The sequence below is a fragment of the Vigna unguiculata genome, chromosome 8 (assembly GCF_037176805.1).
Source record: "Vigna unguiculata cultivar grain cowpea cultivar isolate G323 ecotype 2 chromosome 8, ASM3717680v1, whole genome shotgun sequence".
Taxonomy (NCBI): Eukaryota; Viridiplantae; Streptophyta; class Magnoliopsida; order Fabales; family Fabaceae; genus Vigna; species Vigna unguiculata.
The window spans coordinates 5,992,166-6,019,708 of record NC_140799.1 but is presented as its reverse complement, the minus strand read 5'-3'; the positions used below and the strand labels follow the sequence as shown (position 1 = coordinate 6,019,708).

Genomic DNA, 27,543 nt, shown 5'->3' with positions numbered 1-27,543 from the left:
ATTTATGTGCTTTTCATATCCTTTTCATTTTGAATCAATCCATCATCTTCTTCTCTTGAGCTTTGTGAAAGGAACCTTCACATCTAGATAGCTTGCTATCTTAATGTCCAGTGGGGATTTCACTTAGCTTTCTTAATCAACTCACACCATATTCAATAATCTTAAAAAGGAACAAGATAATCCTTCATCAGGTTAGTAGTTCAGTATATGTTTGTATATCTTTTTCCCACTCCCCTAGGTATGTAGTGTTAAGGTCAAATAGTTGTTGTTCTGGTTCAGTGTTTGGGTGTGTATGATGCAGATCTAAATGTGTTAAAGAAATATTTTCGAAAAGTCTCGTACCTAAGTTGTAGGTCGTGTAGAGTTCAATAGATGTAACTGTTGGGGTGGTCTGAATCATGTCGAAAGCGTCATCCAAGTCGTCGTCATCTTGGATCTAAGTGGTAGTGTATGTCACATGTTGGCCACAAACTTTAGTTGGAAATTTGAAGTGAATGACTGGAAATTCATCCCTTGGATCTTTATTTGCCTTCTCCATAATTATGTGAATAAGATTGGACAAGCAGAAACCTCTATGGATGAGGATCATGATTGTCTTTGCAGATGCAAAGTAAACACCAGTTTGAGGGTCATTGGCGATTTCTCCATCATCGTATACACAAACAAACATTGATCCTTCCATTCTAGCTTTTCGTTGAAGCTCACGTTTGATGACTTTTCAGAGTACAGAAATATTGGAAGATTGAGATTGTAAAGGAGAGAACGTGGTGGTAGTGTTTTATACCAAAATTAAAGTTATCATGACTTTCTATTACGTGAACATGTGACTTGCACGATATTTAATGTTATCATGTGAGTGGCACGAACGTTTATGTTCTTATGTGATTGACACAACTTTTTATGTATCCATGTGAACGGCACGAATTATTATGAACCCATGTGATTGGCATGAATTATTATTAATCTATGTGACAGGCACAACCTCTAATGTTAGCATGTAACTTGGTTTTCATTGAAATGAAAAACTGCATAAACATTTCATGAAAAGGAACGTCATAAACAAAAGTACATACTTTAAATAACAGAATGTAAATCTCAATCTAAATTGAAGGACACGTTAAAGTTATTAAAAAATTGTAAATTAACTTCGTCAACGACTAATAAATTATAACATGAAAAAATAATCAAATAAAATGTAAATAAATATTATCGGCATGATACTTGCAATCCAACGATATTAATTTTGTTTTTGATCGAATAAGATTTAATAATATTAATCAAGCCATAATTATTAATTTTAGCTTTCTAATTACTAACTACTATATGAATTATATTTTAAATGTTAGTAAATAATATAATAAAATTTTTATTTAAAAGTAATGTATTATTATTTGTTTCCTGTTCCATGTCCAAGTCCAAGAAGAATATGTTGAAAAAATTAACACAGGGAAAAAGATGAGGCCATTTTGGGATGGAGAGTCATGAAAACAATAATTGCGTTCTCAAACTAATTGTCTAAAATTATTTTGACATCATAATAATAAAACCTTTCAAAAAGAAGAATATAGGATGGCTTTAGAAACTGGAAGAAGTCCATGAACAAAATTACATGATTTAATATCTAAGAATTCACTGAATTGACGAGTATTTGAAAAGTTTGTATTCATTAAATGATATGCGGAAAGCATATGGAAACGCGGTTTCTGAGTCAAAGTCTACCTTCGAAGTATGATAAAGTCTTGAAGCCATTTTCTGAAAGGGAAAATGTGGTCCTTTTGTAGTTATTTGTTAAATATGAATATCTAAGTTTTACAGTTCAGATTCAAATTGAATGAGAAAGAGTTTGGACATGGTGTGGCCAGAGGTAGCAGTGTTGCTCTTACTTCTAGTCGAGACAAGTCATGCTCGTTGTCTTCCATCTTTCTATGCCAACATCACCGAAATCTCATCCATTTCGATTAAAAGGCGACCTAGAGAAGTGTGGTGAGTCCCTTCAACCACATTAGTACATTCCCCCTTCAGCGGAAGCATTCTCAACGACGAGTATTCCTTTTCTGTCCTTTTCTGTACTGTCGTTTTTTTTAACGCAACACGCTTTACCTGGAATCCTTGCTAGGAAGACTTTCGATACTAGGACCATACTGCACTCGTTTGAGCCGGCCCTTGCCAGGAAGACTTTCGATACTGGGACCATACTGCACTCGTCTGAGCCGATTTTAACCATCGGCTCTGATACCACTTGTTAGGTTTATAAGGAGGGTGTATCACTAGGGAGATCAAACACCAATGAGACCTGAGCCCAACCAGGTAAGGCATTGACACTACTCTCAACCCAAAACCTTAAGACAATGGGTTTATGGGCCTTTATCCTTATATAGTGCTCTACTTTCTCATTTTTAGCCAATGTGAAACTTAGACTCACACTTGAATTTATAACAAAGTCGGTCTAAGAACATATGGTAATTGGAAAGCTCTGAGTTTCGAGCATATAATGTTTCTGAACTTTAACCATTCAGTGAGAGAGAATTGGAAGTATGTGGAAACTGAAAAGTACGTGAAGTGGGACTCAAAGGGATATGCATATGCTATTGGTGGTGATCTAAAAGCAGAGGACTTTGAAGTTGGGTGTGACGTAAAGCTTGTTGCTCCAACATCTTCACGACTTTCCATAACGATTCCTACACTACCATGCACAGGGGACTGGCCTATGGATTTGAGATTTCATGGGTAAAACTCGCCTGTCATACACATCATTGTCGATTAGGGGGCTTCTGCTATTTCGAATCTTCTAACACATCATTGACGGTTTGGAAGGTCCGTCCGAGTCGTTGGACCTGTCTCGGTCGTCGATCCGTCCTTATCCAAACAAATTATTTAAAAAATGAATGGAATTTAATTGCAACCAATTCAAATGCAAAGTATTTCAATTTCTAAGCATTGTTGAAATGCTCCACCCAAACACAAGGTTATAGTGGGTTTGGATGAGGCAATTCAAGAGGGTGATTCATTTATTTGGAGAATTTAAATTTTTTTTTGTAATGAAATGCTTTGTTTGGATAGAGAAATTAAAAAGCATTTAAAATGGATATATTTTTTTGAAGTATTTCAATTAACTAAATTAGAAGAAATTCAAATACCCTAAAAAAGGTGAAATGTTTGGATGGAGCATTTCAACAATGCTCAGAAATTGAAATGTTTTGCATTTGAATTACTTGCAATTAAATTTCCTTCATTTTTTAAATAACTTGTTTGGATAAAGAAATTAAAATACCTTACATTTCAATTTCTTGTTTGGAAAAAACAATTGAATTTCTTGTGAGATAAAATTTAATTTTTACAATATTTATTTTAGGCTTAATTATGTTTTGAGTTCATGATAAATTTGGAAACGGGCTCGATGACCAGATGGACCAAGCTGACCCACCCGACTACCCAACCGAATTGGTCTGACCCGACGACCCAAACGGGTCGGGCCGGTTGGAAAACCCAAATAGGATGGGTCGACCCGATGATCCAAACAAGCCTGACGGCCCATACCTGCCGGTCATGCCTGTCAAGTTCATCAACTTGGCCCGGCACGACTCGGCCTAAGTCGGCCCGTCTAGGTCATTGGCCCGGCTTGGCCCCACTAGGTCGTCAAATCGACTCAACCCATCTGGGTTGTCAGACCTGTTTTTGTCATCGGGCACACCCGACAAGTTTGTGTCGATGGGCCGACCCAACTTGGCAAGGTCATCAGACTCGTCTAGGTCGTCGGGCCAGTTGGGCCTAACTAGGTCATCGGGTCGGTTAAGCTTGTCGGGTCAACGGGTCGATCAAGTCGTTGGGCCTGCTTGACACATCTTGGTCGTCAGGCTCGCCCAACACCTCTAGGTTGTATGGCCCGCCAAACTCGTGTTGGTCATCGGACCCACTGTTTGAGTTATCAAGCCCGCCCAACCTATATGTGTCATCAGGTCACCTGGTCCATCTAGGTCATTGGGTCCACCCGACCTACCTGGGTTGTTAGGCCTACTCGACCTGTTTGTGTCGTCAAGTCGGTCTGATCCGTCTGGATCGTATGGCCTGCCCAGCCTGCCATGGTTGTGAGGTTGAGTGAAAAGAATTTCAAATTCCACCTTTTTTTAGGGTATTTGAATTTCTTCTAATTTAGCTAATTGAAATACTTCAAAAAAATGCATGCATTTTAAATGCTTTTTAATTTCTCTATCCAAACAAAGCATTTCATTAAAAAGAATTTTAAATTCTTCAAATAAATGAATCACCCTCTTGAATTGCCTCATCCAAACACACCCTAAAAAAGGTGAAATTTGAAATTCTACTCACTCAATCCCAAACGGACCCGGCAAACTCGACAACCATGACAGGTTGGGCTGGCCTAACGACCTAGACGGGTTGAGCGGGCCCGACGACCCAGACGGACCGGGGTGACCTAATGACACATACGGGTCGGGCGGGCTGAACAACTCAAAAAGGTTGGTCAAGCCCGACAACCCACACCACCTGGGCGGACCCAACGACCAAGATGTAATGAGCTGGCCCAATGACCTAGGTGGACCAAGCTGGCCCTACGACATCAACGGGTCAGGCGGGCTCGATGACCCAGATGGGAGTAACGACTTAGACGAGCCGGGTGGGCTCGAAGGCAGATACGGGCTGAATTGACCTGATAATCAAGACGGGTTAGCGGGTCCGATGAACCCCAAAAGTTTGGAGGGCCAGACTACTTAGAGGTGTTCAGCGGTATTGACAACCTAGACCTGTGGGGCAGGCCCAACGACCCGTCGGGCAGGCCCAATAACCCCACCGACCCGTTGACCTGACAAGCCTGACCGACCTGATGATCTAGTTAGGCCCGACCGGCCTAACGACCTAGACAAGCCTGACCGGTCCGAAGACCCGAGCAATATCGACTGGCCCGACGACCTTGCTAGGTCGGGCCAGCACATTGACACTGACTTGCCGAGTGTGCCCGATGAGACAAATGGGCCCGACAACCCATATGGGTCGGACGGGCCCGCCCAATGACCTAGTAGGGCCAAGTCGGGCCAACGACCTAGACAGATTAGGTCGAGCTGGGTTGACAAACTTGACTGGCATGACCGGCCCGTATTGGTCGTCGGCTGATTAGGCTTGTTTGGATCGTCGAGTCGATCTAAGCTAGCCCGTTTGAGTTTCTCGGCCCGGCTGAGTCGTTGGGTCATACCGACCCATTTAGGTCGTCGAGCCTGTTTTCAAATTTATCATGAACTCAAAACATAATTAAGTCTAAAATAAATATTGTTAAAATGAAATTTTATCTTACAAGAAATTCAATTATTTTATCCAAACAAGAAATTGAAATGTAAGGTATTTTAATTTCTTTATCCAAACAAGTTATTTAGAAAATGAAGAAAATTTAATTGCAAGCAATTCAAATACAATGTTGTTCCTGCGGAGAACAAATAAGAGATGTCAGACACAAACGTTACCTTATCTCAATCCGCAATCTTCTCAGTAGGCTTCCTCCCGGTTGGCATATGCTATCTATAGGTATCTCGGTTTGGAACGGTCTGGACCCGAGAGGGGTTACCTGCGGAGAAGACTCTGACGCTCAAGTCAGCAAAAGAACTCTCAAAAAGTCAAATCTCGTGACTAAGGGAGTAATGAATGCGTACCTTTAATTGCTGGGGTCCATGCATATTTATAGATTATTAATTATGTATGGCCACATCATGGGTTGGGCCCCTGTTTGGGCTGCAGGTGGGCCTGGGCCTTAGTCTAGGTCACTTAGTTCGATTATCGTGGGCCCTAGGGGTTGGTAATGCTATGAATTTTTCAAGTTCTCGCTTAGTTTCCTTAAGTTACCGGCTTAGGCCGGTTACTCTTTAGCAACTTCGACTGGTTGCTCTTTTAGCGGCTTAGGCCGGTTACTTTTATTTGCTCAGCATATATATGGTGATTATTTGCGTCCTTGGGAGTTATGTAGACGGATTTTATGGCTATAGTCAGGCTAAGCCGCCTAGGTGCAGTACAAATGCATTTCAATTTCTCAACATTATTGAAATGCTTCATCCAAACATAAGGTTAAAAAATTGTAATGATTTTCACAAAAGATTTGTCTTATATAAACACTTAATACAGGGACATTAATTGACGTACAGTATCAGTGTGTAATTCACTTAGTTATTTATAGTGATAAACTTTGTGCCAGGTTGTCCTTTATAAATCTAAGAAGGGATTTCATATCGTTTAAAAATAAAAATCTTCTCATTAACGTGTGTGGACTATCAGGTGGTGGCCTGTAATCGGAGGGGCGAGTAGACACTCGTGCAGCAAAGACCGATCAGTGACCTCACCCAAAGGGTGTAGAATCAAGAGACGTTTGACGTAATGGATAAAAGTTAATGAACTGAGGAATGGGAAAAGCTAACTTTGGTTATAGTTTTGAGATGCTTTATTTATCGCCATGTTTTAGTTTGTTTCTTTTAAATGAGCTCACCCTATTTGTGTGTGTTTTGCGATGATCATGTAACTTGTTACATGGGAGCAGATGTGGATGCAGGTGAGCATGTGGATGTTTAGCGACGGAGTGAGGATTAACTATGGTAGTTTTAGTAGTTCTTTTTATAGAATTTTATAAACTATTTTTGTATTGGCTTTATAAACATTTTATAGTTGTAATACTTGAACGCCACGATTTTATTTTAGTTTGGCGCGTTGAAATAATTGCTTTAAATTTCCCGCGTTTTTGGAAAGAAGTTATTAATAAATGAGGTTATTTATATATTATATATTATTTTTATTTTAAATAAGTAATTTCCTGCTAGGACGTTACATTCTCTCCTTTCTTATCAGCGAGTTTCGATCCTTTTGTTCAAAATTTCTTCGTTTGCACCGAACCGCTTGTAGAATCAAATCCTGTTCCACAAGATCTTATATGAGTTATACATCCTTCTTGCATTTATGCTGGAGACATTGTCAATGCTATGGGATTTGGATTATGTAGATAAAAATGATGAATGGGATTGTGGCACTCCACTCGTTGCCAATGTGGAATGATACCACCGAAAAGAAGGGAACGTTGCTTTGCTCTGTTGGATGCATCGTATCCCAAATAACAAGCGAGCTTTTTACCAAAAAATTCAAACATGTGGTCACAAAATGCTATGCACTCTCTTGTTGCGTAGCAATAGAAGCCTACTTATGCTGCTTTGGCGGATCCAAACACTAATTAATTAAAGAACTACATTTAGAGTTGTCAATTTTGTCCAGTCCACACGACTTGGCCTTAGCCCACGTAGGTTGGGGCCAAAAGAGCTCACAGGGCCAAAATGCTCCTAATTAAAAAAACTCAAAAGGCCAAAAAACACACAAAATTCCTGTGAATTAGGGTCAACCCATGGGCTTCCTTTTTAAACAAGAAAAATATATTATTATTTTTAAATATATTATTAAACTTTCAATTTAGGTCGGCATGTCAGCCTTGGACCATTCATATCATTAATTGGTCCAACTTGACAAATATTGGTCATCAAGTCAACCCGTCGTGGCCACCAGTCGGTCTCGGTTGTCGGCCTAGGATGGTCCATCACGGTTGTGGGCTTGGGCATGCTCAATTCGTCCATCAATCGGGTCTGCCTTTCTCGTTTGTCGGCCCAGCCACCTTGTCTTAGCCCTCGGCTCGGACTGGGCTGTCTCAACTGTGGGCCTAGACTGGCTCATCTCATCCATCGGTCCAGGTTGGCCTGTCTCTTCCGTCACCTCGATCCAGCCTTTCTCGATTGTCTGTCCAAACTATTTCAGCTCATCTCAATCATTGGCTTGAGATAGTCCATTACGACCTTTGGCCTAGGCTAGCCTATGTTGATCTTGGTCTTTTGTCCGATCATTCAGTCTCAACCTTCAGTTAGGATCAACCTAAACCAACTTGTCTCCATCTTTGATTCAAACACAAATATTGTTTTTAAGAATTAGTTAAAGTATTTTAATGGACTAAACTTACTTTGGACCTGATCTTAACCCACTCGAGATGGAGTTTTGGGGGCTGAGACTTTTTTTTGGACCTCTCGTTTAAAGATCCCCTTAAAGGAGGCTTAGAAAGGATTAGGATAGAGCTGACCCATGAACTATATCCAAATTGACACCTTTACTCATATTGTATCTAAGATAATTTAATATTTATTTTTGTAATTTTACTTGAACTTATATTAATTTAAGTTGATTTAGACTTTGAAACTTATAATAATGATTTACTGTATTTAAACTTTAATAAAAATTTTATAAAATTTTATTTAAAATTTTGTATAAATTTTTATGATTAAAATATTTTGTAATATATTTTTAATTTTCTTTAAATATTTGTGCCGTAATATCTATGAGTAATGTGAGTATCATGGAACAGGTAGCAACGAATAGGAAAATGATAGTTTTAACAAACAAAAAAAATAACAAATTTGGATAAACTACTAATTTGAGTAAAAAAATACAATTTTATTATTTATTTTAATTAAAAAATAAAATATTTATTCATTTTAATTTTATTTATCAAAACTTTACCAAATTTATAAAAAAAAAATTGTTAAAAGATAATTTTCCCAAGTGATATTTATCCGTAAAAGTATAGCTGAAAGCCGCTGCCCATAGTCACTCCGTGATCCCTGCACTTGACGAGCATTTAAATATTTTGTATTCATTAAATGATGCGGAAAGCATATGGCAACGCGGTTTCTCATTCAAAGTCTACGGTTATCACAAGTCATCAAATAACTGTCTAAATGGAAAAATGTGGTCCTTTATATATTTTCAGTCAGTCTGGGTTGTTTTAAATATTAATATCTAACTTCAATGGAATGAGAAAGAGTTTGGACACGATGTGGAGAGAGAGAGCATTTGTCCTGCTAGTGCTACTTCAAGTCCACCATATCTGTGCTACCAAGGACGACCAAGAACAACACCTCTGTCCCCCTTCTTCGTGTGGCAAAATCAGCAACATCACTTATCCATTTCGATTACAAGGCGACCCAGAGAAGTGCGGTAACAAAAGTTATGAGGTTGGTTGTGAGAATAATGTTACGGTGTTGTATCTGCACTCTGCAAAATACCATGTTCAGGCAATCAACTACAACAACTACACAGTCAGAGTGGTTGATCCTGCGCTTCAACTTCATAACTGCTCCTCTCTTCCTCTCCGCTCCCTCTCTCGCTCCAATTTCTCTGATACTTACACTTACACTTACTCTTCGGATCCATACCAAGCCATTACAAGTTCATATGAAAATTGGGGATCTCTGAGTTTCGAGCATATAGTGTTTGTGAATTGTAAGCATACAGTGAGAGAGAATGGGAAGTATGTGAAAACAGAAGAGTGCGTGAAGTGGGACTCAAAGGGCTATGCATATGCTGTTGTTGGTGACCTAAAAGCAGAGGACTTGGAAGTTGGGTGTGCCATAAAGCTTGTTGTTCCAACATCTTTGAGGACTTTCAATAACCATTCCTACACTTCCATGCACCGGGGCTTGGCCTATGGATTTCAGATTTCTTGGATAAACCTCGCCTGCCAGAATCATCCTTGTCCAGATGGATTCTGCTATATCGACTCTGCGAGCCAGAAACTTGATTGCGGAAAATTTGAAACAAGTGAGTTAGATCTCAACTAAATTTATTTTAAATGAGAAAGTAATATACATTGAGTAGTTTTATCAATACCTACCAGTTTTTATTTATACAAATTGATATTTCATGTATTGACCAATATTTAAGATTTTTTCAAAACAGAGTTTCAAACATATTATACTTTTCATTTACATATGTTACTATTGACAAAACATCATTCTAATAATTCAACCAATGCCTATATATAAAAAGAATGAAAAGAATTTATCTTTAATGTCTAATTTATTTTCTAATTTTATCTTTTAAACAACGATTTTTAAATTAAAATAATTATTTTATCAAATTTTACTATTTAAGTGATTTTTTTTAATTTTAATCATTTTTTTATTTTACCGTTTTTTAAACTTAATTATTTTTTTAATTAAAAAATTATATATAAAATAAATAAAATTTATTTACAAAATATATAAAAATTAGTTGTATTTAATTTTATAATTATTATAATAACAATAATTGTAACATTCACACTACCAAGTAAAACATTATATTATGATCAAGCAAAGCAGATAGGAGAAAATAATTGTCATATATAAATATATATATATATATATATATATATATATATATATATATATATATATATATATATATATATATATATATATATATATATATATATAGCTGGTACAGTCATCCAAAATAACCATATAAATCCCTCCTATAGCAAGTATAGGTATACAAGAAAAAGGGCTAAACTATAAATCTCAAGATTCCACAGCATCTAACCCAAAAACTACCACGGGACATCCAAACAAAAGATCAACTTCTGCTCAGAAGAGGGGTGTCTTCATCTGGATTCGACTCTGTTCACACCAACAGTAGGTGATCAATGCAAAAGAGAGCACACAAGGAAAACAGACATAAACAAGAAGGGTAAGCTAACTTGAATAAGAAAATTCATGCAGTTTAATATTGAGTATCAATCAGAACTTATCACATTCGCCATAAACAATTAAGCTTCCATAACACAATATAATATACATGACTCTAGACTCAATATCCGGATTATGTAAAAGACATTGGAGCTCTTGGTGGCTTGCACCTGTAACGATTCCCAAACTCTGTAGAGTCTAGACACGAGGAGTTATCACCTGACTGTTCCCAGAGTAAGTCTCTTTCGCGTCTAGGACTTGATCAAGTTCAAAGACTAGGACCTCCTGCTACTCCTCACGACATAATCCATTCTGCTCTATCTGAGCGTGAATGATTATTGGAGTTTCAGGATACCAACCAATACAGATTCCTCACGTCCTTACACACACTAACAAGCTCATTTGAATTTCCCCTGATATTATATTCCAACCACAACTCCTCATAATTCATATTCATCCAATTTCACCACTCAATACATTAATAATGACATTCCAAGCATATAAAAGACTAATCAAGATCACATTAGAACATATAATTTCACCCTTTAAAACAGAACCTTAAGCACTCCACTATAGTGGCTCTCGCTCAAGGTAGACAATTTAGCCCAGGCGAGAGGCCATCTTGCTTAGGCGAGTTAGTCTCGCCTGAGCGAGGCTTTAACAGTGGCAAAAATTAAAAACTGGGCGAACTCTCACTCAGGCTAAACTAGTTCGCTTAGACGAGAGTGTCTCTCGCTTAAGCAACCTCAGCTTGCCTAGGCGAGACTTCGCGCAGGAACAGGGGTGGGTTTTGGTGTTTTCGCTTGGGCGAGAACCACTCGCCTAAGCGAAAATACCAGATTACTCTATTGTTCCCACATGCAGGAGCACTAAATCCATGGCAAAAATCAATCAAGCAACCACACATGCATTTCAAACATCAATTTAGCACACAATGCTTCAATCAAACTCATCAAACATGGTTCACGAATTTAAATAAGAAGAAATACAGTTAGCTTCCCTTACCTTTTAGAACTACCACAAGTAAGAACTCTATCAACAAAGGGGCACCTCAATTTCACAACCTAAGGGACTGAAATTCATAAACTCAGAGTGAGGATAGGACCCTAATTCGATTTTGGTAAGTATTGAGCTCCAGAAATTCCAAAAATTGAAGAAAATTGAGAAAACCGAATCTGACTTACGTGGAGAAGAAGATGACTCAGCTGGGGGAGGGATTCCTGTTCTGATTCCAGGTTCAATTGCTATAGCAGAAATGGAGGATTGATCAGAATGGAAGTTTCAAGCTTCTATTAGAGAGAAGGCAGTGAAAACAATGAGAGGGAATTGTAATGAAGGTGGAGTGTGTTGTTCTGTGACATGGGTAGCAGAGATGGGTAGCAGAGAGAAGAGACTGTAAGGGGAAGGGATAATGGGGTTTTCATAATAATAAAAATTTTATTATATTTTATTATCTTTAAAAAAGTAAAAACACATCCACATAATGCATGTGTTTTCAATAGAGGAAAAATAATTACTTGTTATCTTTCATATTTTACAGGTATTTATGAGAATTTATGCATTAAATTAAACACTTACTCCGTTTAAAAAAAAAGGAAAAAATCTATAACATTTATGAAAATATGCAAATAGTTTTTTTCTATAGCTATTGAGATTATGCGAATTCTGAAATTGGTGTATATTTTCCTTCATTTCATATTCAGTTTCACTTTACGGTACAATACGTCAAGTGCTGGAATCCTTGGTAGCAGGTAAGATTTTATATCATCTTAGTTTCCCTATGCTTTAGTTTTGTGCATGATAGTAATAAGAATTGGCTGAGGCCAAATGACCATTATTTACTACCATCATAGCAGAATCATTCACTACTATAAAACATAATATTAAAATAGGTTAAGCCAACACTATACGATTAAAAACTTTTTTTAATTTAAAAAATATGAAATTTTAGTTGATTTTTTAAATAAATATTTATATTAGTATAAAAAACGTTATCAGAATCTAACAGAGTAAATTTAGTGGACACTAATAGAATTTACTTAATATTATATATATATATATATAATAGATTAAACCAATTTTAATACAATTCAAAAAAATAATAATTTTTAAAGAGAAAATTAAAAAAAACATAAAATTATTTTTGTTTAAGCGTAGATATGGTTTGCTTAAGCACAAGTTATCATATTTAAACAAAATGACACATCTTTACATAAAATTTTAATATTATATATATATATATATATATATATATATATATATATATATATATATATATATATATATATATATATAAAGAAAATTGGACGGGTTAACACTAAGATCCGTCCATGTTTAAACATATTTTGATTATGTGTATCAAATGTTTCACCTTGAATGAAGTCACTTTAAACGAGAGATATCATTCCCTTTTGATTTTCTTTTTATTTTGTTTTAAACAAAGTTATAAATTTGTATGAGTATTTAATTTTTCAGTTAGAAGTTTTTTCTTTACACGTGCCCATTTCTTTTCATATTTTTCTTATTCAAAATTACAACAACTTTTGATGTATATGCAACATAATCAAATCAATAACAACATAACATCACTTTCCATGGCGGTTCTTGTAGAAGTCCTAAAATGTAGAGGCTCCAAACTTAAAAAATTGATGATGAGAATATATAAGAATTAAATTAATATTTTTTTAACTTTTTTATAAAACATATTATTTAATGTTAATAAATAATCAAATATAAATTAAATATAATAAAAAAAACCTGATATTTTTTAGTTTTTCTTTTATTTCTTGATTTACTTATGGTTTTTTTATTTATTATGGCTTTTTTTGTTTTATTGTGAGAAAGAAAAAAACCTCATTCTTGTATCACTTAAAAATATTAGTTTCATATCTTATTATTTTATTACTTTTTCGTATAGTAATTTTTATGAGAACAAAAGAAAAAATTAATTAATATGTATTTTTTTATAATATTATTTTATTTGTAACGATATATTTTCTTTTTAATTATTATATTTTTTAATATTAAATTACATTTTAATAATTTATCTTTGATTTTTGATTTTTTTAAATAAACATAGTTATAAAAAATAAAAAAAGAATATACTCATTATTTTTTATTGTCCCACTGACTTAAAATTCTGAATCTATCAAAAAAATTATATATATATATATATATATATATATATATATATATATATATATATATATATATTAAAAAATTCATTAACTATGTAATAAAACATCACCACACACGTGTGATTACTAATATTAATTTATTTAAAAGAATATGCTTCTATGAAATGTATTCAATTAATATAGATGAATATTTTTTAGTTCTATAATTTTAACAAATAATTTCGTAACAGGTGTAGAAATTAAATTATCTTTATTCAAATTGACTATGTAAATGGATGTTTTACTTTAACCCCGTAATAGCTTTTAGATATTATCATAATTTCCTAATGAATATAGGAATAAAGAGTGTGATTTATACTAGTCCAACACAACCTTTATGAAATCTTCAAATGCAAATAGTATCTCTTTTTTGTCTGGTTATTGAGATCAACTGGATTCTGAAATTGATATTTTCCTTCTTTTCTTGGTGACCTATTAGAACTGCTGGAAAACCCAGAATTCTTTGCAAGAAGAGGTAATAACTTTATCATCTTATTTTACCATTGCTTTAATTATATACTTTAACAATAATAATAATTAATTTAATATTTTACGACATCATATGCCTATGATTTATTAACTCAATAAATATACGTATTATTAACCATATAATAAATGTTAAATATGTTTTTGTCTTTTCAATTTTACTAAAAATTGAAATTAGTCCATTTTTAAATTTTAGATCAATTTAATTTTTTAACTTTAAAAATGTGTGAATTTAAAAATTTTGTTAAATTTATTTGTTATTTAAAGAGTGTTTCATGGTAGCTTTTTAGTTGTTTGCACCATTTGACACATCTTTAATTTAATATTAACTAATAATTTATCATGAAAAACATTTAAAATCTTAAATAAATTTAACAAAATTTGGTTAAAAAAACTAAATTTATATATTTCTAAAGTTGAAAAATTAAATTAGACTAAAATTTCAAAAAGAGACTAATTTTAATTTTAATTTTTATTGAAATTAAGATATCAACAACGTATTTAACCTTGTCATAAAATATCATTATATACATGGGATGAGAATATATACATATGCACGTAGAAATATATATATATATATATATATATATATATATATATATATATATATATATATATATATATATATATAAAAGGTTAAAACAACTTTGTACTACAGTGATTGGACACTCATTGATTTTATCATTCAAAAGCGTAAACAAAGACGGTGCTCAAAAGCGTCACTTATTTAAAAATATAACGATAGATTTCAAACGCCATCATTATAAATTGAATTAAGAAAAAACATATTTAATATACTTGAAAAAATGACGACAAGTTATGCCAAAACAACCTTATTATAATTGCAAAAACGACAACGATTTGTATTAAAATTGTTGTTTAAAAAAGAGTTTTTTGTTTTAAATAAATTGTATAATTTTCCCTTATCATAACCCTGTCAAAAATAACTAGAAATAAAATTATTTTTACTTAAACTTGAAAGTAAATTATAAACCACTGACAAAACAGGTTATATACTATGATGGATACCTAAATTTTTTAGGATTCATTTCATACGTAGTTAATTCCAAGTCTAAAAAAATCAGAGAATTTTTAAGATTTTAAAAGGTGAACTCACAAGAAGAATTACATTCAATATTCAAAATTGATTTTACAAGTTGGAGAGACATCCTTATACATGTATGGAACTCAGCTCAGGACGAAGAAAATACAAATTTGAAAGACAAGTGACACTAATGTACAATTAACTATTCAAATTTTACTATCTCATTAACTCCTAAACTAGATTAACACATGATAGTTCCTCGAAATTAGGAAAAATATTTGAGTACTTCCTTAAATAAAGGAGGTAGTCCAATAACTTAAAAGAAAACTCATGATAACATACACATTCCATGTGTTTAAGTTACAAACAATCGTTACACTTATGAAAGTGAAATGTGTTGGTTGGAACATGTAACTCTTCTAAAACTAAAATCATTTACTTGTCTACTTTTATAACTCTTGGATTATAGAATATGCTAAGAAAATCAATAAATGTTCTGTGGTCAATTGGTATAAGTTTATAAATATTCCATCTCACCCCTTCCATTGATGCCTCTCAATCTAGGCTATATAGGTTCTAATAATACCATTTTAGATTTCATCTTAAAACCAAAACCAATTGACATTGTATAAAGTTGACCAAGAGACACATAGTTTCATCTAAAGACATGGAGGAGATGGTGTGAGACTTCCCAACAATATTCTCTGCATGTAACAAATATTGATAGGGTTAACGATTTGGATTTGTTAGGTTTTTAAGGATGCAAGAACTCGAAACGGGTGGTTGTGGAACTTAATGGTATCTACATAGGGGACAAGAATGAAAGTAAGCATTATAAGGTATGGGAGAAAGGTAGTAAGACTAAAAAAATGACCTCAATTCAGTAAGCAAGCTCTCTTATAAAAGGGAAGTTCAAGGTGACCTTGGGAAAGTGACGATACACGAAACTAAAGAGATACCCTATATTTAAGCTTTAGGGGAACGAAAAATTAACAAAAACACAAGATGGAAATAAAGAAACAAGAGAGAAGAGGAAGCGAGAGACTCCACAAGGCTAGATATTATAACAAAAACCTTGGTGGTGTATTTGAATAGAGTATTTTAATGAAGTAATTCATTTGTTTAGAGAATTTTGATTTCTTTGTATGAAATGTTTTTTTGGATAAAGAAATTAAAAAACATTTAAAATGAAAAATATTTTTTTGAAGTATTTCATTTAGCTAAATTAGTAAATATTCAAATACCCTTAAAATATGTAGAATTTGAAATTCTTCTCACTCAACCTCACACTCAAGACTCTTTGGTAGAGTTGTTAATTTGGCCCAGTCCACAAGACTTGGCAATGACCCATGTGGGCTAGGACCAAAAAAGCCCACAAGGCCAAAAAGCTGCACATTAAAGAAGACCACATGGCTAAAACCCAAACGGGTCCAGCAGGTTCGACAACCAAAATAGGTCGGGCAGGCTCGACGACCCACATGGATCGAGCGGGTTCGATGACCTAGATGTATCGAGCATGTCCGAAGACCCAAACGAACCAGGCTGGCTCGAGGACATAAATGGGTCAGGCAAGTCCAACAACCCAAACAAGCCCAACGACCCAAACGTATCGGGTGGGCTCGATGACCAAGAAGGGTCAGATGGGCTCGACGACTAAGACGAATCAGGCGGGCCCGATGACCTAAATAGATCGAGCAGGCCTAACGACCCTTACGGGACAGGTGGGCCAGACAACCTAGAGGTGTCGAACAAGCCCGACGACCCAGACATGTCGAGCAAGCCCAATAATTTGTACGAGCCAGATCGACTCAACGACCAATATGGGTCGTCCGACCAGTCTGTGTCGTTGGGTTGGCTCACTTGGGTAGGTCGTCAAGTCGGATACATAAACAAGCTTGATGACCCATATAGGTCGAGCGGACCCAATGACCTAGTGGGGCCAAGTCGGGCCAACACCCAGACAAGCCGAGTCAGGTGTATGAGCTTAACAGGCACAACCAACCCGTATGAGCCGTAATGTTGGACAGGCCTGTCTGGATTGTCAGGTTGGCTCAGCCTGTCTTGGTTTCCCGGTCGGTTCGACCCGTTTGGGTTGTCAGGTCGGACCAACCCAGCTTAGTCATCGGGTCGGCCTGGCCTATTTGGGTCGTCGAGCCCATTTCCAAATTTATCATGAACTCAAAATATAATTAAACCTAAAATAAATATTGTTAAAATGAAAGTTTATCTCACAAGAAATTCAATTGTTTTATCCAAACAAGAAAATTAAATGTAAGGTATTTTAAGTTCTTTTATCCAAACAAGTTATTAAATAAATAAATGGAATTTAATTACAAGCAATTCAAATACAATGCATTTCAATTTCTCGGCATTGTTGAAATGCTTCATCTAAATACAAGGTGGAGGTATTACGATTGAATTTGTTAACGATGAGTCTTTCTATACAAATAATTGTCATTCACTTGTTGCATTAAATCTAACATTATAGCCTGAACTTTATAGACTTTTATAGACTTAATTTGGATTTCCATCTTCAAGCGTTCAAGTCTACTAATTATTACAAAACATGACACACTAATGACCATTAACAACACAATAAAGTCATGACCTTTGCACTCCACAACTAAAAAAATAGACAAAAACTCCTAACACATTAACTACCAATTAAAGCTATTTTCAACAAAACTCCCTCGTAAACTTAAATGTTCCTTTTATCCTTCATCCCAACTTACAACGAGCATTGAATCCTCTTTACCTTCCTTTACTTGTTATTAAATGAAGTGAAAATACACATCAATGTGCTTGCTCCGTTCATGATTAACCGGGGTCTTTGCTATCTCGGTGGTTATTAGCTTGTTATTAATCGGATTCATGTCCATAGGTCGAACTCCTTTTGAGAGATTGGACAATTTCTACGCCCACTTCACACCAATCTCATCATTCATTATAGGTTTCACTTCTCATATTGCACTTTCAGTGCAATCATAAGACCCTTCTTAATTTGCAACTCTTTTTGTAATATTGAAACATCTTGTTTGAGTTCCAAATGTTGCTTATACAAATCTTATTTCCTTTTCTCTAGACTTGCTTGTAAAATTTCATTGCCTTTAACCTTCTTTTCACTTCTTTGTTCCAAATTACCTTTTATAACCTATAACCTTTGGATGACAAACTCGTCTTCGAACATGTGATTTCCTGCACCGTTTCAGGATACCACATCAAATTATCCAGTTGTCAAGAAGCCACATCGAGTTATCTAGGTTGTATAGATGTCAAGATGTCCCCATTGAGTTGTCTGAGTTATCCAAACACCTCATTGAGTTATTCAAGTTTATTAGACATCCCACTAAGTTATCCAAGCTACTCGGATGTCTTACCGAGTTGCTCAGTTGCTTTTCTCGGCACCCGAGCTACATGTCATCATCAATAACACCTCTTCCTCTTCAACATCTTCTATGAGAAAGTTGGTTATTTGTTCCCTTCTATAACATTTTTAGTGTAGCATTCTTTTACATAATGTTCATATTTGCCACACTTAAAGTTCTCAACATTTGAGTTGCTTGACCAACCTTCTCTTCATGAACCTTGTCCTCTTTGTTAGTCAAATTGCTCCTTTTCTTCATCTTGACCAATACTTACCTCCATGACCATTTCTTCTACTTCTTCGATTCTTTTACATAATGTTCATATTTGCCACACTTAAAGTTCTCAACATTTGAGTTGCTTGACCGACCTTCTCTTCACGAACATTGTCCTCTTTGTTAGTTAGATTGCTCCTTTTCTTCATCTTCCAAGACTTGCCTCCACGACCATTTCTTCTACTTCTTCGATCTCGTCTTGCCTTGAGTATTATAATTTTTCTCATCTTTAATTAACACCTTCATTTGGAGTATTTGATCGATTGACTCCACATTCTTCTTCTTCTTCTTCCACTACTTGTGCTCCTCAAGAGAACAAATAAGGTCTTCAACCAATAGCCTTGACATGTCCTTTGACTCCTCAATTGCATATATCATATTCTCGAAATTGTCGGTTAATGACCTCAAAATCTTCTCCACAAGTAAGCTCGCGAGCAACATCTCTCCATTTTTGTTGAGTTGGTTCACCATGGTTTCAATCCGAGTTATGTACTCGAAAACTCCTTTTGTATCTTTCATTTTAATACTCTCTAACTCACCCTTGAGTATTTGAAGTCTCATGCTTTTCTTTTAAGACTTTGCACTTGCTATCTCTTCTCAAAGTTGGACTCATCAACAACTTGGTACAATACGTACAAGACTGCCTTGTCCTTCATATGCACTACTTTTAACGCATTGTTTTGGGCATTCGTAAAGCCAATGATGCTTTTTGGTTCTACAAAACCATTCTCAACCACCTCCCAATTGTCTTGGGAACCGAGAAAAGCCTTCAACTAGAGATTCCAATTATTATAGTTTACTACTTTTGTCAATTTGGACAAAGACACACTATTTGTAAGGTTGACCTTCTCACTCAAACTTGTCAAGCACTGAGACACTCAAGCTGTCAAACTTTGATACTAATTTGTTGACAACAAGTCTTTCTATTCAAATATTTGTCATACACTTGTTTTACTAAATTAAACACTATACCTAAACTTTATAGACTCAATTTTGACTTTTCATCTTCCTCCATTCAAATATGTTGGTTATTGCGAAACATGACACTTACGACCATTAACAACATAATAAACTCTTGAGACACTAACCACCCATTTAAGTTTATTCCAACAAAATCAAAGTTGGGTGGGAAGATTGTTTAATTCATTCAATACACAACACACACATGAGATCATCCTACTAAAAGACGCCAAAACCATAAGGTTGAGGTCCATGGGAGATCTAGCATGGTACTAATGAAATGAGTGGAAGAAGATAACCTACATGCCATTATCATAGAGGAACAATAATGATCAAGTTACTTTCTCGACTTTGTAACATCCCGATCAGATATTACTAATTTAAGTAATAAAATTAAGAAATATGATGAAAACCTCATTTATTATACTTCGCTTCCCAAAAACACAGAAAATTTTAAAACATTTATTAATCAGAAGTTATCCAAAAATCCATAATTTATGAAACTCCAATACAATATCCAAATTCATAAATCAGTAAAACACTGTTTACAAAGTTCATAAAAATAATAATGATAAAACTCCAGTAAAAGCTTTTCCCAACTAACCCTCTCTCCGATGTTATGTCTCACCAGCACCACTGCAACATCATCTGCTCCTGTGTAACGCATCACACGATCATCACTAAACACAAGTAGATAGGGTAAGCTCATAAACAGTTAACATATAAGTTAATAAAAATCAAGATACACCCATCTAATTTATTCTAGTTAATTCTTGGCCAAGACCTTAATCCCCAAGACTTTTCAACCTTCACAACACAAATAGTTATCCTCGGATTCAGGGTTTATGATAATCACACGAACCTGCCCGCTCGTGGTCTTGCCTCTACGAATCTTCCCGCTCGTAGTCCTACTCTATGAACCTCCCCGCTCGTAGTCCTGCTCTACGGACCTATCTGCCCGTAGTCCAACACACGTGATCCATCAGCTATGTACCTCCTCGCATGCAGCATCTCTCAAGTGTGAGCACGGAACATACGAACCTACCTCGCTCATATCCCCACATGAGAGTAATAGGATATGAACCTCCCCACTCATATCATCACGTGTTCACCACAATCCATGAACCTACCCGCTCATGGCACAAAATCCCTTGATCCAAGTCTCACATCACAACATGATAACGAAAACAATAAAAGCACACTACGCTACACAAGGTACATACTCAAGCTAGTCTTAGGGATTCCAATGCTTTCACGAACCTGCCCGCTCGTGGTCCAACTCTACGAACCTCCCCACTTGTAGTCTAACTCTACGGACTTCCCCGACCGTAGTCCAACACACGTGATCCATCAGGTACGAACCTCCCCACTCGCAACATCTCTCAAGTGTAAGCACAGAACATACGAACCTCTCCGCTCGTATCCCCACACGAGAGTAATAGGATATGAACCTCCCCGCTCATATCATCACGTGTTCACCACCATCCATGAACCTACCCACTCATGACACAACATCCCCTGATCCAAGTTTTACATCACAACATGATAACGAAAACAATAAAAGCACACTACGCTACACAAAGTACATTCTCAAGTTGGTCTTAGGGATTCCAATGCTTCCACGAATATGCCCGCTCGTGGTTCAACTCTATGAACTTCCCCGCTCGTAGTCCAACTCTACGGACTTCCCTGACCGTAGTCCAACACGCGTCATCCATCAGCTACGAACCTCCCCACTCGCAACATCTCTCAAGTATAAGCACGGAACATACGAACCTCCCCGCTCGTATCCCCACACGAGAGTATCAGGATATGAACCTCCCTGCTCATATCATCACATGTTCATCACCAGTCATGAACCTACCCGCTCATGACAACATCAAGCATATCCCAGACCAGGACCAACACAACAAACCATGCAAAACATATCGCAACACACCTTGCCACTACACCATCGCCTAGCGCAACCTAAGCGTCGCTAGGCGAAATGGCAGTACAAACCGCCTAGTAGTTTCACATCACCGCCGGGCGCCACAACTCATAAGAGATCCATGTTTCCTACTACTGCCTGGCGGTTCACTTTACACCGTCAGGCACTACACCAGTAATGTGACACTATTGGTTTTAGGTACTCTAATTCATTTCCTAGCATTCAACCATTCAATTCTCAAACATCCAGAAATCAACATAACATTCATATATTCCAAATTAAAACATCACAACACATATGCATCTTTAAAGTATAAGCACACATTCCTCTCTTTTATAATTCATATATACTTACCTTTTAAATCAATTCCAACACACTTTATTTTCCCCTTCTCATTTTCCCAACCCTTTGCATGCTTAAAATTCACATACCCCACATAAGACACAATCAAAGCTATATACTTATTCTGCATGCTCTCACAATTCCATTACATTTAAAGTATGATTATCATGTTTCCATACTTTCCCAAAACCCGTCATGATCATGCAACACTCGGTCATAGTGATATCATCAATAGTGACCTTTTTCACACACTTATATAGGTTCATATATTCAACATGTCTTAGCAAGCACTACCAAAAACATACTCATCAATCACACATCTATATATTTATATATATATATATATATATATATATATATATATATATATATATATACATTCACTAATCAAGTCCATACCAGCACTTGAGCACACTTAATAATCCATTAGTAATCATACTATTAGGGAATTCAAACAACCAATCATGAGTGACGTATATCTCCCTCTGCAGGCATCCAATTCAAATCTCCACCGATCAAAGTGAATAATAACATGTTGTGAATCATCTTACAAAATTTCACCTAAAGCGGACGGTTAACGAATCAGGAAATGCAGTTTTACGAAAACTGCGTAAACAAAAAAAATCAGTAGCGCCTGGCGGCATGAAACTAGCGCCCGACGATACCTGCTCCGCGAAAACACGAAAAACAATATTTTTCGTGAACAAAACACCACACTCATTGCCTAGCGGCAACTCATTACCGCCAGGCAGTGCAAACAGTTTTGGGAAAATCCTAGATTTTTCCCGCACCCGTGAAGAACCCTAAATTCTCAAATCTCATTCCATTCAATTACATGCATAAATTTATAGCCATTTGGTTTCTTCCCATGCATATTCATCCAGTACAATCATATAATTGTAATTTCATCATGGTTAAAACCCCCAAATTCATATTAACAGTTTCAGCCCCGAATTCTAACATGAACCCTTCATGATTTGCAACCTATTCAGTCTTTCAAGTATCATAAAACACAGTAATGATCAACGATTACACATGATCACTCATTCAACATGCATAGGATACTTTCGCAAAACCCAAAATATCATAAAGTCCATAAAAAAAATATCACATAAATCACACTACTATCCGTGCCGCCTGGCGGAAGCACTCATGTCTCCCGGCGATTAATCTGAAATAACCCAGAAATGGGTGTCACACTCATGCATCGCTTGGCGGCTTTGAAGGCTTGCCAGACGGTTTCTGGAAATTTCCAAAAACTAAAAATCAATGGAATTTTAATGCAGAAAAGTGACCCAATCATACAACATACCACGTAAAATCATACAATTTAATCTGACAAATAGAGCAGCTCCCCTAACCTTGTATTCCTTGCTCCAATTCGAAATCCTAGAGTCCTTCTTGCACCACCATTGATCTAGCTCCAAGTGTTTCTCTAACATTTGCAGAAAAGTCTCTCTACACTCTTCTTTCTCACGTTCTAGTGTCCTCCAGAACTCTCTCCAACAATTCACATGAAATTCCACTCTTCCCCCTTCCTAACACTCCTTCCTCTCCCAATTATTACACTAATAATATTCCTTTACTCACCAAAAATGAAAATATTAATTTACACCATTAACAAGTGAATTCATTGCACTCTAACTGATTATTCCATACCTCTTTGGTTTCTCTGACAGCTACTAGTGTTTCTAGGTTTTCCCTAACCTGGTAGAACCCAAAAAAAAAAAATAATATAACAAAAAAATTCAAGGCTAAATTATGCTAGCCAAGGTTCGAACCCATAACAACTTAATAATCAAGACAATGTCCAACCATTCAACCCATTCATGTTCCATGATAATTCCTATAAACCTAGGATTTTAATATCATTTATCATGATCAAGTAGTTTATTATTAAAATAATAAATAATTTAAAATAACACACAAATGACATACACTAGACTCAAACCCAAATCCTTTCAACATACCTAAGTACTCTCAACCACTTGAACTAATAGTATTACATGTCATAAAAGCTAACATTAATTATCATAAGGACTTTCACTACCTGCATTTATTAATTAATTAATTATTTAATTAATTAAATTTCTCGGGTCTTGCAGACTCCATACAACCATAGAATCCAATGGATATCCTTGGTCATCGAATCACATGGATTAAGTTTCCGAGAATAGTTGTAGATGTGTGGAATGAGGAGTGTTTTAAACAAAGTAGTGGTGTCGATGGGAAAGTTGATCCAGATTGATGAAGCAACAACAAAGTTTGATTGGCTGGAGTTTGGAAGGTTGGGATAAGAACCTCAATTACGGAACCAATACTAAGATTTATTAGAATTACAACAAGTGGCTACAAAAAGGAGTTAGAAAAGTGTTATACCACAGGATGAAGTTGGCTTTAGTATGAAGGGTGGAGTATAGACGATTCAGATCAATTGAACTGATACCACAACTACAGAAAACCCTTGCATTTTCAAGAAGACAAGTATGGAATACCTTTCATTCTCTTAGAAATTCTATTTTTGATCAAGGTATAAGACATGTGAAATTGCTTGCTTAATATAAGAAATAATGATTTTGAGGAAAAATAAATTGTATGATTTAGAGAAGGGATTGGGGGTGGGTTTTAAAGGAGCAGAGGAGAGGATATTGGAAAAATTCTTAGATACGGAACAATGAGATAATAAAAGAAGAACATATGTTATAAGACATGAAAAAGGAAAATAAGATATAAGTGACTATCACATGAAAATCCTAAGTTACAACATTAAAAGTTTAAGAGGAAGAGTAAAGAGAAAAGGAGGTAAGGCATGAAGATAACACTTTTAGAAAATTTTAATTTTGTTTTCATACGAGAAACAAAAATTGGAGGAAGTGAACAGGAAAATGTGTTATAAATTGGAAAGTGACGATGACATATGGTGAGCTTAGTGCCCATAAGTAAATAAAGCAGGGAATATATATCATTCAAGAGAACACAAAATGTTCACAGTTAAAACATCCTTAGTAAATGACGAACACTTTAGGGTAGTAGGACATGAAAAAGATGTCAAATACGAATGATTATTTTATATTTTATTGGTCAAGCGAAATACAAGGAAAAAGAACATTATTGGAGGATTTGATACAATTGAGAGGAAAGGGCGTATTTATGCAAGTAATATGTGGTGCCTAACATAGGACTTTAATTTAATAAGAAGAAAATGAGAAAGAATGGGTTAAGTGGTTGAAAAAAACTGAGAAACGTAAAGTTTTAACCAATTTATAGATCATATGGAACTAATTTACTAATCTGAATTAAGGTGGAAAGTTTAAACATTTAAACAATGGCAATTATATTGAACTATGCAACTATGGAAACTCATTCATATACTTAGGATACCAATCGGAAGAAATCCTAGAATGGAGAATAATCAGACACCAACTGTAGAAAATTTTGCTTTGTGGAAACACAAACAACTTTCTTTCCACCATTGAATTAGCTTATAGTATATATTAACATCACATATAAATCTATTTACTAATAACAACCTCAAAAACTAAATTTGTTTGATATTTGTTTATACTAAACATTAAATTTACTCTTTTGTGTGATGTTAGTAAGGGAATGGATGAGTAAACTGCAAATTGAATATGAAAATTTACTTTAACAAATATCTTACAATTTATAGTATAAGATTTTTATTTCTTTTTTTGCAGATATTCTCTTTCTTGTCTCAATTGCATGGGCTTACAAAATTTTGTTTGGACTGCCATTTTTATTTGTGATTTTTGTATGTAAATGGAGGAAAAGACATGCATCAACATATGAAAATATTGAAAATTACCTTGAACAAAATAACTTGGCACCTATAAGATACTCTTATAAGGAAATCAAGAAGATGGCAAGAGGTTTCAAAGAAAAGTTAGGTCAGGGAGGATTTGGCTCCGTCTTTAAGGCAAAGTTGTGTAGCGGACCTTATGTGGCAATCAAAATATTAGGCAAATCAAAAGGAAATTGCCAAGATTTTATCAATGAAGTTGCAACTATTGGAAGAATATGTCATCAAAATGTGGTACGATTAATTGGATTTTGTGTTCATGGTTCAAAACGTGCTATTGTATATGAGTTCATGTCCAATGGATCTCTTGATAAATATATTTTTCCAAAAGATGGAAGTGCGCATTTAAGCCATGAAAAAATATATAGTATATCAATTGGAGTGGCTCGTGGGATTGCTTATCTCCACCATGGGTGTGAGATGCAAATTTTACATTTTGACATCAAACCCCATAACATTTTACTGGATGAAAACTTCGTCCCAAAGGTTTCGGACTTTGGATTGGCAAAGTTATATCCGATAGATAATAGCATCGTCACAATGACTGCAGCAAGAGGAACCATTGGTTATATGGCTCCAGAACTATTTTATAATAATATTGGAGGAATATCTCATAAAGCTGATGTTTATAGCTTTGGAATGCTTTTGATGGAGATGGCTAGCAAGAGGAAGAATCTAAATCCCTATGCAAACCACTCAAGTCAACTTTACTTTCCCCTTTGGATCTACGATCACATTAGAGAAGAGGAAGATGTAGATATTGAAGATGTGACAGAAGAGGAAAAGAAAATAGCAAAGAAGATGATCATAGTGGCTCTATGGTGTATACAATTGAAACCAAAGGATCGTCCCTCAATGAATAAAGTAGTAAAAATGCTTGAAGGAGACATTGAAGACTTAGAAATACCGCCAAAGCCTGCTTTATATCCAGATGAAATGATTGTAGAGGATACAACAATCAACTCTAGCCAAACAATTTCAAGTGAATTCATTTAGTAATGATTTCAATTAAGGTGGTTACAAGATGTGATAAGGTTATGGGATTGCAGGAAAAACAATGGAATGTGCATCATATTGCATTAAAAAAAAAAAGAAAAAGAGAAGCAAGGTGTTTTAAGGTGAAACTGTATATTTATTGTTCATGTAAAATATGTTTTTGTATTCACAATTATATATTTCACTTTTTAATTGCACATGTTATTTGAGTTATTTGAGTAATATAAGTAAATATTTTTCAAATAATGTTTTTTTCTTCTAATAGTGAAAGTTGTTCTTATTAATCCTTGTAAAGTGCTACAAAACCTTTGATAAAATAATAAAATATACTATTTGAGAATGGACAATAAAGACTAATTGAACTGGCATAACTTATCCAAGATTTAGCATTGTTTAACCTTATACTCTAAACATTGTAAGATATGATGTTAAATTAGTGAAGGGTAAAGATGTATTCTTTTTCACTTCGTCGAAATTATCATTATGGAAAAATTTTAAATTATCATATTTATGTTTTAGTCATTATCATCGATAATTTTTTTTTTTTGCAACACTTATATTATGTATGTGAATATTCTACTCATGTTGAACATGGAGTCACTATTATAGGTTTGTCAAAGATGG

The 27,543-nt window shown here is 35.1% G+C and overlaps 1 protein-coding gene across 1 annotated transcript; it reads left to right on the top strand.

Annotated features, from left to right (window-relative positions):
* The first annotated feature begins 8,809 nt into the window (after positions 1-8,809).
* Positions 8,810-27,103, top strand: LOC114195558 (rust resistance kinase Lr10-like). The gene is made up of 4 exons (XM_085665314.1): positions 8,810-9,618; positions 12,230-12,277; positions 14,142-14,177; positions 25,802-27,103. Exons 1-4 carry the CDS (start codon positions 8,832-8,834, stop codon positions 26,917-26,919), a joined length of 1,989 nt encoding a protein of 662 aa, XP_085521440.1. The 5' UTR covers positions 8,810-8,831; the 3' UTR covers positions 26,920-27,103.
* The last annotated feature ends 440 nt before the right edge of the window (positions 27,104-27,543 follow it).

Coding starts and splice junctions, on each gene's coding strand:
- LOC114195558 (XM_085665314.1), top strand. CDS start 8,832: ATGAGAAAGAGTTTGGACACGATGTGGAGAGAGAGAGCATTTGTCCTG. Junction 12,278..14,141: donor GCTGGAATCCTTGGTAGCAG/GTAAGATTTTAT, acceptor GTGACCTATTAG/AACTGCTGGAAAACCCAGAA. Junction 14,178..25,801: donor AGAATTCTTTGCAAGAAGAG/GTAATAACTTTA, acceptor CTTTTTTTGCAG/ATATTCTCTTTCTTGTCTCA.